Source organism: Chelonia mydas, chromosome 1 (genome assembly GCF_015237465.2).
Source record: "Chelonia mydas isolate rCheMyd1 chromosome 1, rCheMyd1.pri.v2, whole genome shotgun sequence".
Lineage (NCBI taxonomy): Eukaryota > Metazoa > Chordata > Testudines > Cheloniidae > Chelonia > Chelonia mydas.
In genome coordinates this window covers 47,491,387-47,506,201 of record NC_057849.1, presented here as the reverse complement: position 1 = coordinate 47,506,201, position 14,815 = coordinate 47,491,387, and the positions used below count along the sequence as shown (strand labels likewise).

At 38.2% G+C, this 14,815-nt stretch overlaps 1 protein-coding gene across 11 annotated transcripts in view; it reads right to left on the bottom strand.

The window, feature by feature from the left end:
- B3GLCT (beta 3-glucosyltransferase) overlaps positions 1–14,815 on the bottom strand; it is a 141,758-nt gene that overhangs the window by 10,298 nt on the left and 116,645 nt on the right. For 5 of the 11 annotated variants that reach the window (XM_037892001.2, XM_037892018.2, XM_037892007.2 and 2 more), the window contains 4 exons: positions 13,125–13,238; positions 11,156–11,255; positions 6,441–6,560; positions 4,112–4,256 (listed from right to left, as the gene is read on the bottom strand). In XM_037892001.2, the coding sequence (XP_037747929.1) occupies positions 4,112–4,256; positions 6,441–6,560; positions 11,156–11,255; positions 13,125–13,238 (479 nt within the window). Of the gene's footprint in view, positions 1–1,451; positions 3,121–4,111; positions 4,257–6,440; positions 6,561–11,155; positions 11,256–13,124; positions 13,239–14,815 lie in introns of those variants that run through there. The other 6 variants (XM_037892032.2, XM_037892028.2, XM_043531527.1 and 3 more) reach the window with 5 other exon arrangements.

Sequence of the window (14,815 nt, the reverse complement as noted above, 5' to 3'; positions counted from 1 at the left end):
ATTAAAATATTTTAATTTTTTTAAACAAACACACACAATATGATCCTGCACTGAAATAAGTGCATATAGTGTTTGTTTGAACATTGGCACATATATAGGATCAAACAGAGGACTGCTATTAGGGTAAGTAATTTTGGGCCAAATGACAGAAACTTGTTTTAAAATTGGGGAGGAAACATTTTATAATATGTCCCTATTTTATGCACTGCTTGGATTCTACGAAGAGAAACCTAAGGTTAGGGTCATTCTTTTTGCTCCAGTTCTAAATGCTGGATGCCAGAACTGTCAATGTGGCAGGATAATAAGTCCAAGACGCTACCACCATACAGAGTAATTGTGAAAATGTGAGGCTCTTATGATGAAAAAGATAACTGATTCCAGGAGATATTACTCCTTTGCCAGATATCTTCACATTGTTACCCTTTGTCAGCTACATTCAAGGAGACAGAATCAAAACCAACCCAAATGTGGCTGACTTCTCAGTGCAACAGAAGTATTCACTTTTGTTTGTTAAAAAAAACTTTTGGGGGGAGAGGTAGATATGCTGGGGGGTAGGGATAGGGTCCAGAGTGACCTAGACAAATTGGAGGATTGGGCCAAAAGAAATCTGATGAAGTTCAACAAGGCACAGTGCAGAGTCCTGCACTTAGGAAGGAAGAATCCCATGCACCGCTACAGGCTGGGGACCGACTGGCTAAGCAGCAGTTCTGCAGAAAAGGACCTGGGGATTACAGTGGATGAGAAGCTGGATAGGAGTCAGCAGTGTGCCCTTGTTGTCAAGAAGGCTAATGGCATATAAGGCTGCTTCAATAGGAGCATTGCCAGCAGATCGAGGGAAGTGATTATTCCCCTCTATTCTGCACTGGTGAGGCCACATCTGGAGTATTGCCTCCAGTGTTGGGCCCCCCACTACAGAAAGGATGTGGACAAACTGGAGAGAGTCCAGTGGAGGGCAACGAAAATGATCAAGGGGCTGGGACACATGACTTATGAGGAGAGGCTGAGGGAACTGGGCTTGTTTAGTCTGCAGAAGAGAAGAGTGAAGCGGGATTTGATAGCAGCCTTCAACTATGTGAAAGGGGGTTCCAAAGAGGATGTAGCTCGGCTGTTCTCAGTGGTGGCAGATGACCGAACAAGGAGCAATGGTCTCAAATTGTAGTGGGGGAGGTCTATTAGGAAACACTATTTCACTGAATGCATCGGATGAAGTCAGCTGTAGCTCACGAAAGCTTATGCTCAAATAAATTTGTCAGTCTCTAAGGTGCCACAAGTACTCCTTTTCTTTTAACTATTTCACTAGGAGGGTGGTGAAGCACTGGAATGGGTTACCTAGGGAGGTGGTGTCTCCATCCTTAAAGGTTTTTAAGGCCCAGTTTGACAAAGCCTTGGCTGGGTGGGATGATTTAGTTGGTGTTGGTCCTGCTTTGAACTGGGGGTTGGTCTAGACCTTCTGAGGTCTCTTCCAACCCTAATCTTCTGTGATTCTATGATTTTCCCTACAAGAATTCAATGGAATATGAGCAAAGCACTTATGTAAAACAGGTTTCAATTGCAGTTGTTCCGATTAAAATATTTAAATTCGTCCTTTGCAATTAGATTTATACTAAAGAGGATTTCAGTAAAAATGTATATAAACTCCCAAAATAAGATTTTATTCTCTCTCAACACTTTAGTGTCTTGCTGACAAAGAAATAACTAATGTAAAAATGTTTTTCTTTTTCTACAGTAACAAACATAAGAGAAAAGGAGAACAGCATATTAAGGAAGCTAAGCTAAAAATTGATTTACAAGCTATTGTATGCTTTCATTACTGATGGATGTATTAATGAATGCTCCATAGCGCTTTCATGCCATACTTTGTATATTCCTTTCCTACAATCAGGTAATACAATTTGACATTAACAAAATCCTGTTCTTGGGATTTTCTTCTTTGATATTTAAGTTATTTAAAAAACAAAACAACCACTGAAGAGCCAAGAGGGAGTCTAATACCCTGAGGCACTTTGAAAATCTCAGCATTGGAGAATATCTATGGATTTGATGACCTTAAGAAATTTATTTTGACATAGACAATTATTGAACTACTCTCACTTGAGCCTGGCAAAAAACCCTCTTTCAGTAGTTTTACTTTGAAATTTATATAAACCCTCTGCTGTTTGATAAGGAACAAATTTGCTTTAACTGCATCTGTATTAATTACAACATTCTTTATATTTCAGATTACTTTAGATAACTCTGACTTAAAATGTATGACTCTGTATATCATCATAGATGCTTATATACTACTCTCCTGATTGCGCTTTCTCTATTTTCCTTTATTTCATGCTCTGGGGACTCAATTACTGTATACAATTATCACCAACCGTGCTAGTTAGATATTTTTTACAGTGCCCAAATGCTAAGCCAGAGGTGGTGCCTGAAGCCTACCTAGGGAGCAAGAGGAGTTTAAGAGCATATAAGCCAAGCATGTGTGTCTAAACATAGCAGCCTGTTGTGTGTCCAGCCTGATCATCAGTTTGCAATCTGTCCCAGAGTAAAGGGCAGAGTTGTTGCAGACAGGAACCCAAGAGGGAGTCTGTAACTCAAGGAGTCACAATCTATTGCCCCTCCTCCCTGCTACTCCTGTGAGGAAGTAAACTGCGATGGGTCAGTCTATCTATACTTGTTGCAGCATATACTCCCCATGCCCTTGCATAACTAGACTGCTGGGCACACTGATGGGCAGAGACAAGGCTCCACTGCTCCTTCACCCATCTGTGTGAGTGGAGAATGCTGCAGCTCTGTGGAGACTGTTTATCCACATATGCAGCAATCAGTGGTACAGCACACTTGCACTAAGAAGGAAAAGAGCACTTTATGCCTTCTTACTTGTTGCCTGAGCATACAGAATAAGACACAATGTGACCCTATATAATTAAATATATATTTACACCTATTTAAAAAATATAGTACAGGTAGCCATTAATTTTAGGAAATAAAAAATGATAATCATTCATATTTTGCTTGCTCTATCATCAGGAATCAAATGTCTGACGATGGAAAAAGGTATTTTTACCAATTTTTTATTGGTATGTAGTAATCTAAAAAGATGATTTCCTGGCAAAAAGTCACATCGCAGATCTACAAGGAATCAAAATCATTAATTGATCTGTTAGGAAAGTTGACAAAATGTCCAGGAGGTAAGCGGTCTTAAAGCATTGTGAACTTTGGAATTTTTTTGATATTAGCCTTCTGAAAGAATATCTGAATAGGTTTATAAACTAAAGGTGATATGAAATAATGTAACAAATGAGGATGGATTTCAATTTTGCTAAATTTTATAAATTAAATAAACTAGAAAAAATGGTTAGGTACACCGATGACAAAACAAGGAATTAAATTTTCTGGAGATTTTAAATCTGTGAATCAGATGGGAGTCTTGGGTACTCTCCCCTCAAAAACATTTCCAAAATATGTACAATTTGGATCCTTTTAAACAGCATATCTTCTCCTACCTCCATACCACATGACCTTCTCCCCCTTTTTACTTTCGCTTGCTCTTGTGCCTGCCACTCTACTTCCTCAACTTTTAAGACTTTCCCGTAGCAAATATAGATAGGATGAGACTACTGTTAGAGTTTGTAAATATTCATGTATCTGGGGTTTTTCTATAGGACCCATCGTTGCAGTATTTAAGGGCCAGATTTTTAAAGGTAGTTAGGTGCCTAAAGAGGCAGACAGACACAGAATAGTATTTTCAAAAGCACTTCCAATCAGACTTAGGCACTTCATCATTTTAGAAAATCCCACTAGGTGCCTAACTAGCTAAATTTAGTCCTAAATCCTTGTCATTGCCGGGGAAGTGGGACTCAGACACCTCTGTAGCACTATTAAAATGGATATTTGCCCACATTTTACATTTTTTAAAATCTATTTTATCTGTTTTATCAGACTTTCTCTGGGTGGAAGGGGTGAGCGAGGCGGGGGTTGTAGTGGGAATGTCTGAGATTGAGACAGTTTAAAATTATTGGTATAGTCCAATTTATATGGGATTTTAAGGAGTTGGGTGCACTTTAAATGAATAAGTTAAATAAATATCAATTTTCAATACTTGTAAAAATGTGTCTCTCACCTGATGGAAAAGTGGACAATGTGTTATGGGGATTCCTAAACCACTGAAACACATTCCAAGGACCATATCATCTGGAGCATCATTGCTGTAACACTGGCATTTACTAGCAAGTAGTTTTTGAATTGCTTCTCTGCTGAAAACCATCCTAAACAATAAAAGCAAACAAAGTATGAGACACTCATTAGCAATATAGTTGAATAACTGTAAACAATTTCCATTTATTAAATCTTGCTCAGTGGAATAAAATCACAACATGGAATGTAGTCCACTGGTGTACAGTATTTGGGAAACTGAAAGATGTGAGAAGATAGCATTCAGGCTTGAATTCTTAATGAAGATTTTTCTGAGACATATTTATTCTAAATAGTAAGATCAAATTATGATGTGATTTATTTAATTACAGAAAATCTTAATTACCCAACATTTTACTTGCTAGTGATCCTTACTTGTCCCTTACCTCCACACATTATTTCTTGATGCAGGGTGAGGGGAGAACTCCGTTTGGAGGAATGGCGAGTATACATAGGACATATAGAGTATTCAGAAATCCTGTACTTACATAATTTAGTCTTTTGTTTGAAGCTGTGTGTGTTTTTATATGAACTGAATACTCATCTCTTTTTCCCTCCTCTGAAACTATCTAATAAAAATGCAATTATAAAAAGTATTTAATGAAGTATCCTTAAATGGCAGCTGGTGTGTAGACTCCGATACATCCAATACAAAATTCAAGGAATAAGTTTTGAATATTGCCAGGATCACTGTTGTTAAAGGCTTTAGAAACAGCAGTGCCAATTTAAGGTCAATCTGGCAGGCAAACAGGAAAAAGAGTAGAGCACAGGCAAAATATAATCATGACCAGTCATGTTGCTGTATTATGATCAATTTGCAAGCAAAGGAGCAACTATATTGAGAACCTTGGAAAAAAGGGAGTTATAATAACCATGCCTTGTGACTAGAATAGCATGTGTTGCTGTTGAAAAGTTGTCATAGAAGAATAAAGTAAATAGTATAAAGTTAGCAAATTTAAAAACCCACTCACTACTTGATAACAGAAAGGGCATGGTCAAAGTGATACAAGATCTTTAACTTTACTCACTACCTCCCAAGAAATATCCTCAACAATAAACAGGGATATGAAGGAGAAGTGAGCTATCTTATATACATATCTTCACAGACCTGAGTATCAGAAAGCTCTGATGCTTCTTGAAGGTATAGAAAAACAGTATCGCAGAACAAACAACAGAAAATATAAAAAAATCTGTTGGTAACTGGCAAGCACTCCAGCGTCAAAAGATGGTTTCTTAAGAAAGGGGTAAACTCTGCATAATTAAGAATGATAGGCATATTCCCACACTATGCAAGACAATGAAAATGCCAGCCAATTGGTCTTACTTATTTATGGACACATGAACAGTCTACTGAGTTAGTATAATATTTTTTTTTTTCCTGGAGAATACCAATTTTATGTGTTTTAAGGGCATTCAGAGCATGGGACTGAATAATGGATCAAAATAGAATAATGGATCTACAACTACCCAACAAACAAAATGGACAGAGATCAGAACCACAAGTGATGGGTCTCACTAATGTTATTTGGATCAACCTAGAAGATCATGGATATATTAAGCTGAAACCCAAATCATTCACCAGATCCACTGGGAAACTATAGTTCTCAACCATAAGGACTGGACAATCTATCTGCAGTGATCTCTCTGCATGAGAAACTATCTTCCATTGATACCAACACTAAAGAACTCGCTCACCTACCTCTTCAGAACATGAGTTAAAAAAACAAAAGGAAGACAATCACTTTCACTCACACCCTAGACAAACAAAGAGGGAGAGGGATGCTCCCTCAACAAAGGCAATAACTGTGCTCTAAGCCCCCCCCCTCCTTTTTACTTCCACTACATTATATCATGTTTCAGAGTAACAGCCGTGTTAGTCTGTATTCGCGAAAAGAAAAGGAGTACTTGTGGCACCTTAGAGACTAACCAATTTATTTGAGCATAAGCTTTCGTGAGCTACAGCCTTTTGTAGTGGTAAACACCCATTTTTTCATGCTTTGTGTGTATAAAAAGATCTTCTATACTTTCCACAGTATGCATCCCATGAAGTGAGCTTTAGCTCACGAAAGCTTATGCTCAAATAAATTGGTTAGTCTCTAAGGTGCCATAAGTACTCCTTTTCTTTTTACATTATATCACGTGATAAAACAATATTATTCTTGTCACCTCTTTGTTATCTCTAATATTCCAAAACATTTGCACTGGAAGAGTGAGTGGTTTAGTCAGCTCTCAGTAGGATTTGAAATAAAGTAAGTTACCCTCCTCCGCCAGTGATATAACTATATCCTCCTGTTCCCAATCCGTAGCCATAACGCTCTCCAAGAAACACTGGTTCATTTGGGTCATAGCAGCTGAGTAATTTCCGGAGCCTAAAGATACTAAAATGAGAGTCCATTTTATTAAAAATATATTAAATCAGATATAGACAGGCAATCTGAACTTGGTAATGGAAGTTTAAAGCTAATTAGGCCATTTCCTTTGAAAAATAATTCATAATACTTCAAATGATTAACTAGATTGTTCATGAAACATTTATCAAAAGAAACAATTAGTTCTGCAGCAACACTGAGTCTTCAATTTTAAAGTATACTTGGATTTTTCCAGACTACACTGAAAGAAGGGTGGAGAGGCAGAATTTTCGAAGACTGAAAGGCTAACAGAGTACTGCAGTGATCTGTACCAAAATTGGTCTTATTTTATTATTGTTATTTATATGACAGTAACAACAAGAGTCCTAAGTAGGATCAGGATCCCAAAGCAAAGACAGTCCTTGCTTGGGCCTCTTCATGCTACTCTAAAGTGATTTTACAGCTAAACTAACACAAATTGCAAAAAGGGTGCTCTAGTTCAGTGGTTCTCAACTCTTAGAATCATAGAATATCAGGGTTGGAAGGGACCTCAGGAGGTCATCTAGTCCAACCCCCAGCTCAAAGCAAGATCAATCCCCAATTTTTGCCCTGATCCCTAAATGGCCCCCTCAAGGACTGAACTCACAACCTTGGGTTTAGCAGGCTAATGCTCAAACCACTGAGCTATCCCTCCCCCCTTTTCTTCCACACTACTTTACCCCTTTCAGGAGTCTGATTTGTCTTGTGTACCCCAAGTTTATCTCACTTACAAACTATTTGCTTGCAAAATCAGACATAGCAATACAAAAGTGTCACAGAACACTATTTCTGAAAAATTGCTTACTTTCTCAGTTTGTCTGTACGATATTTTAGTTTGTACTGACTTCACTAGTGCTTTTTTATGTAGCCTGTTGTAAAACTAGGCAAATATCTAGATGAGCTGATGTGCCCCTTAGAAGACCTCTGTTTACCCCCCAGGGGTATGCAGACCCCTGGTTGAGAACCACTGCTCTAGTTCAACCACAAACTATGGACAAGAATCATTGCATGTGTGTATATATAAAAACATTCCATATTTTTTTCTTTTAAAAAAAATCATCTGATCCTATTGTTTTAAAAGCTGTTCCCCCGACCTTTCAAACGGCAGATTCAATACCTTTATGCACAATGGGTAGCGCTTTGCTCCATATGTATGGTGTAAGGTACTATTAAACACTAAATAGTCTGGTTCTAAACCTGTTTACTACTATTTTTCTTTTTAAACCTCTATTTCTACTTCTTTTTATAACCTCTATTTCCATACTTTATATGCAATATCTTTATACTTTTGAACTACTCCTTTATCTCTTAAAACTGGTTGTGATGTATCCCACAAAGTACTTAGAGAAAAGAGATACCTTTAACAGCTTAATAAATCATTTCAAAATTGCTATAAAGGTAGAATAATTACATCTGGATTTTGTAACTGAATTATTCATTCTCTAAACCAGAGTTGGAATCTCTCTTGTCAAATGATTTTTCATCAACACAGGTAACAAACTGGAACACTTGTTAAAATTCTTACTTCACAGTCACTATATCCTCCCCCAAAACATTAACACAGTCTTTGGATAATAGCTTCATTGATCATAGTGTAGTCATACCATATAGAATTAAGATTTCAATAGCTATCTATTAGCTATAATTAAATTCTCTTCCCTTTTTAATTCCCGTCCTTTCTTTTGTTCAGTCAAAAAGAATGAGGAATTATGTGATTTTTTTTTTACAGTAATCTCCAAAGTAATGAGCATCAGTTTTTGTGATCTGGTGTGGAAAATATGCTGAGAAATTACTATAGTACAGATGATGGTAGGTGCTATCAAACTAGTTCCTTGCAATGTAAATGGGCTAAAAATTCAACTTTATTATGCAATCTAAGAGTCACTTAAATCAGTACCATTAAAAACTAGCCATCTTTTGTTACAATATTTCAGTCTAGTCCACAGTTTCCAGTCGGAAGGGTAAAATTATTATTGACATGTAATCTTCAGTTTACCAGGATACCAAATAATAAATCAACTCCTAACACTCGATTGATTTTTATTGGGGCTGTGACAAACTTATTTTTTCTGATTTTCAATTCTCATCACTAGGTTATAGCAATCTTGTTATTTTTATAATCCATATATTTCTCTTTCCTATACAGAGTCTGTAGAATGTCTCCTCTTCCTTGTATGGTAACTGGCAAATTCAGCTGTAACAAACTCATTACTTATAGCGAGCCCTTCGCAAATTCCTCTTTTGTCATATGATTTAACCTTAAGAATGTTGTTGTTGTCTTGACCCATTTTTCCTCATGTTCAGGGGCCCATGATGCTGATATCTGATTGCTTTGCCTGTTCTCTTGTATCTCAGTGTCACAGAAGCAATGTAAGTTCATTTTCTATCTCAACAAGTGCCAATTGTTACAGATTCACCATCTTTCAACATGCTGATCTAATTTTCTGCCACATGTATCAAATCCAGTTTTAATCAGAACTTTTGAGTCACGCTTCTTAATTGGTTCAATCTTGTCCTGGATTTCTTTTTTTGAAAGGTAATAGCTAAGGCTAAGATTTTGGTCATGGTTATTTTTACTAAAAGTCATGGATAGGTCACGGGCAATATACAAAAATTCACGGAAGCCGTGACCTTTCTGTGACTTTTCCTGCTGCGGCTACATGGTTTCCCCCGCCAATGTGGTGACTGGGAGCTGTGGGGTTCCCCCTGTGCCCGAGGCAGCTGGAAGCTGCAGGGTGACCATATTTCCCAAACAGAAAATGGGACACCCACAATCGCTCACTCAAGGCGCCCCCCACGCAAGGCTGTTGCCCGTTGCCGGAACCCTGAGGAGGGCCCCCTCTGGAGGCTGTTGCCTGTTGCTGGAACCTTGCAGGGGGGGCCTGATGAGGAGGCTCTTGCTGTCACTGGAAGCCTCTCGGGGCCCTGCTGGCTGTCAGCTCCAGTCCCTCGGCCCTTGAGGCTGAAGCAGAGAATATCAGGGTGGCCTCTGGAAGTCACGGATTCCATGACTTCTGTGACTTCCATGACCTAAACATAGCCTTAGTAATAGCACACTGACCCTGCTACTTGCTAAGCTTCATTTAATTAGGCATGAACTGTCCAAAAGCTGGAATTTTTGGTTCATGGGAATTTTTGATATTTTGAAATCTGGTTTCAGTCTAATTTGAGAATTACACATGAACTGGGGAGTCTGAAACATTTTATTTGAAAACATTGTGTTTCTGAACAAAAAATGCTTCCTATGACCTTGGCAAATGCTGGGTGAAACAGACATTCTTGTCAGTTTCACTCCTACCTACCACTGAACAGGAGAGATGAAACTGACAACAATTGTATCAATTTTTCAATTAGTAGTTGCTGGGCCTTCTAGGGTCTGTAGCGCCTGGACAGACCCACTATGCAGATTGTCTTGAGCTGGGGCTTCAGAGCTTCCAGACTGCTGGATCAGCCGACTCCCTAAACTCTCTAGGCAGTCCGTACCAGGACTTTCAGGCTCCTGACTCCATGGCACTGAACCTGGAAGCCTCTAGAGCCCGAAGCTCCTTCTGTCAAGTTGGGAGCTGAGCCCTGTTAGAACCTGGGTCCCAGGACTTCTAGGCTCCTAGCTTCATGGTGGCCTGGAAGCCCTGAGACATGGTGGGACTGCTCCACAGCTGTAGATCCTGGAAGCACTGCGTTTTTTGGAGCAGGTCGCAGGGCAGGGCTGCTCCCGAGCTACAAACCCTGGAGTCCCTGGCTCTGGGGCAGTCCACAGACCCTAAAAGCCCAGGCTCCCCAGCAGCCCCAGGAAACCACACAGGGTTCTGATAGAAGCCTGCCTGTGATTCAACAAAAGGTTGTTAAACTCAAGGTGTTCTGCAAAACACTTTGGTTTTGACAATTTGTATTTTTCAACAAAACAGGAAATTTAATTTATTCCTCATTCATCACTGTGGGATCACCATTACTCCATGTGAGTTCTGCAGCACTAATTTCCCTTCAAAATGTGTTGAATGTAAAGTAGTAAATGTGTATTTTTCCGCTTCTGCATGACTGTTCAAATTACCGACTTGATATTTCTTTGAAAGCAATAACAAAATATACTTTACTAATCTACTTTGAAAGAGACATACAGTAAACATTTCTAGGGCTTTTCTTTTTTAGAAAATTAGATTCTAGGTTCGAACATGATAATTTCCTAACAAAGCCAAGCCCTAGACATAGGTATGGTTGGCTGTTAGGACTAAGTATGGGTTTGGAGCCCTCATCCTCTGGGATCTACTCCACATCAGGAAAATGCACTGTATTAGAAAATGTGTTAACTTAAAGTTAGTCACAACCAGCTAATGCCTTATATGCTCTTTTATCAACAGATTGCAACGTATGACTGTCACATTTTCAAAGTAGTGACAGATTATTATGTGTATAAATTATTTGTTATAGGAGATTTTATATGAGTAAACTGTATTTTTAAAAGGAATCCAGGAATATATGGAGCAAAAGATAGTGCTCCTATTTATTGGAGTATAAATAAAAATAAATATTTCTAAAACTCTTATTAATACAAATTAAGAGCAGTATTTCTGAAATACTGTAATTTGTACCTTATTAAGGTGTCATCATCCACAATGACTAACCATGGTGTTTTGGAAGAGCTGTGATTCAAAAATCTTTCCAAAATGGCAAAAGTCTTCCCACAATGACCTAAAAGGGGGACGAATAAGAGAAAGGACGTACATTGTTTTTGAGAGACAGACAGAGAGAGAGAGAGAGAGAGAGAGAGTGTGTGTGTGTGTGTGTGTGTGTGTGTGTGTGTGTGTGTGTACAATTATTTATAAATTAAACTGAATGATACACTTTACTAGATAATACAGTATTGACCAAGGTGTGGAAACATGTTTTTGCAGATAATGGCAAACTGGCAAAGGAGCCAAGGATCCAAATTTCAATTTGTATTGTAGAGAGTGCTTTCAATTTGGATGTGATCCACAAGAGGCTGCTTTCTATGATGCAATGTGGCCTACAGAGTAGGGCACTAGACTATGATTCCAGACACCTGGGTTCTATTCCCTGGTCTACCACTGGCCTGCTGGGGGATTTGTTTTAGATTTGTTTTTTTAAGACTTGAGTAGGCACAACCAATCAATGGAATAATCAAATGTATAGGCATTAACTCAGATTAAATCATGGCTCCTGATAGCTTCTTAGCAAAAGCTTTAGAATTTAATACAAAGCAATGTTTTACAGCTGGTAAGTGAGATGTTCTTGATTAGAATCAAAATGGCAAGAGAAATAAAGTGTCATACAAGCTTAGTTAAAGCTAAAAATGTCTTCCAGGAAGATCAAACTGTAAACCACTAATACTCACTAAAAATCACTTGTGTTCAGGAGAGATATTTCAGAAGCATTTCAGAAGCAATTAACACTATTAATGTGTCTTGTAATAAATAAACAAATAAGATTGAGGTATTATAGTTGGGATTTTTTTCAACAAAAACATTTTTTGACACACAGCAGAATATTTTTGGTTAAAAACTTCTCTTTTCTTTCCTCTTGGCATTGAGAACCTCTATTTATCTTTACTTATTTTTTGAATCCATTAACATAATAAAAATGGATTTACAGCAAATGTTTCCAGTTCTATGCTATCCAGTGAAGAGAAATGCCTTCTTTCACGCACTTCACTTGGTGTAAGAAAATGAGAATGAACAAACCACTGAAGCCATAGTATCGAAAGCTTTTTTCTGTTCAAGGGCACCCCAAATTATTACTTTAAACTACTATGTTACATGCTCAGAGAAAATACTGTTTGATTTTTCCATTTAGTTTTAATGTTTAAAAACACAGGCGTACTAGATGTAGGCACATATTACTTTCAGAGTAGCAGCCGTGTTAGTCTGTATTCGCAAAAAGAAAAGGAGTACTAGTGGCACCTTAGAGACTAACCAATTGGTGCCACTAGTACTCCTTTTCTTTTTACATATTACTTTGAAACCATTTTGTAAGTGCTTCATGCTACATCATAGTTAGCATCATATAAGGTCTTCTGTTATGAATGTATCATTCTGACACTGCTATTGTAACAACCTTATTTGAGCATAAGCTTTCGTGAGCTGTATCTCACAAAAGCTTATGCTCAAATAAATTTGTTAGTCTCTAAGGTGCCACATGTACTCCTTTTCTTTTTGCGGACACAGACTAACACGGCTGCTACTCTGAAACCTGTAACAACCTTGTTCATCACAAGACTGATAGAATAGTGGTGGCAGAAGGAAACATTTCAACAGGCAGAAAACTGTCCAGTCAGGCATTTGTACTGTGTCCACTTCCATAGTAACTAGGCACCAAATCATAAGAAAATGATTCTGTCCAAAGGAACTGTATTCTCCCACCTTCTCTTGTTTTGTGTGGTTAGTAGGAAGAATTTTTAGTTTATTTTTACTTCCAGGGGACTGTGTTACAAAAATGTAACACTTCAGCATAACTTACTATACACTGAATAGACATTTCACCTTGAAAACTTATCATACTCATACAATGAAACTTTCTGCAAAGATAATATTAGAAGCTTACCTCTTTCAGTATTAGGTACTCCTAAATCTATAGTAGGAATGGAGGTCTCTGCATAATCACTATAATATTCAACAATGGCAGCCTCACCTTCCCAGGTCTGCTTTACAATCGGTACTGCAAAATAATTAGTCATACTGAAACATAAGAATGGCCATACTAGGTCAGACCAATGGTCCATCTAGTCCAATATCCTGTCTTCTGACAGTGGCCAATGCCAAGGTGCTTCAGAGAGAATGAACCAGGCAGTCATCAAGTGATCCATGCCCTGTTGTACACTTGCAGCATTTGGCAGTCGGAGGCTAGCGACACTCGCAGCATGGGGTTGCATGCCTGACCTTCTTGCCTAATAGCCATTCATTGACCTATCCTTCATGAACTTACCTAATTCTTTTTTGAATCCAGTCATAATTTTGGCCTTCACAACATCCCCTGGCAATGAGTTCCACAGGTTTACTGTGCCGTGTGTGAAGAAGTCAGTCCTTTTTGTTTGTTTTAAACCTGCTGACTATTAATTTCATTGGATGACCACTTGTTCTTGTGTTATGTGAAGGAGGAAATAACACTTCCTTATTCACTTTTTCCACACCATTCATGACTTTATAGACCTCTATCATATTCCCCCCGACTTAGTTGTCTCTTTTCCAAGCTGAAAAGTCCCTGTCTTTTTAATTTCTCCTCAGAGGAAAGCTGTTCCATACCTTTAATCATTTTTGTTGTCATTCTCTGTACCTTTTCCTATTCTAATATATCTTTTTTGAGATGGGGCAACCAGAAGTGCACACAATATTCAAGGTGTGGGCATACCATAGATTTATATAGTGGCATTATGCTATTTACTATCTTATTTTCTATCCCTTTCCAAATGGTTCCTAACATTCTGTTAGCTTTTTTCACTGCAATGCACACTGAGTGGATGTTTTCAGAAAATTATCCATGATAATCCGCCAAGATCTTTCTTGACTGGTAACAGATAATTTAGAAACATAAGTAGCTACTGTTTATTTAAATGGCTGTATTGACCAAATTAAAACAAAACAAGTGCTTTGCAGCGAGGCCAAAGGCAAAGTGGAAAAACACTGCTTGGAAAGTTTTAGTTACATACATTGCTTATGCTGCTGGTATAGCTCCACCTAAAAGGAATGGAATTATACTGAACATTTGCAAAACTGAGCTCTCTCAAAACAGAGCTATTAACCAGGAATGTAAATAAAGAAATAAAAGAGATAACCTAATTGCGTCTTCCTAGACATTTCCTGATCTACTTACATATCTGGGGTTTCAAATGAGTAGTTTTTCTAGGTATGATACAGATGATTTTTCATACCTGGCCCAAAGCTTCTTACAGCATTGCTGCTCTGTTCCCCTCTCCCCAGGAGAACAACACAGACAGACAAAAGAGGAGTCTTGTTTCAATTTCAAAAAGTTCTAGCCTTCCCATTGGCTCTTTTGGCCAGATGCCCAGTCACTTCCTTTTACCTATACATAGCAGAGAGACTTTTTAACCCTTTACAGGTAAAACAAGTAGAGAACAGCTACTAAGAGGGATTTTATAGCTAGCTGGCTGGCTGGGTGTCCATAAAAGGGAGCTAGCCCCTCTCCCCTTCATTTATCACAAATGTTCAAAACAAAGATAAGAAACTGTTGCAAATCTCTGTCCTGATTATGTGCAGGGTTTGTGTAAAGAGTGTTAA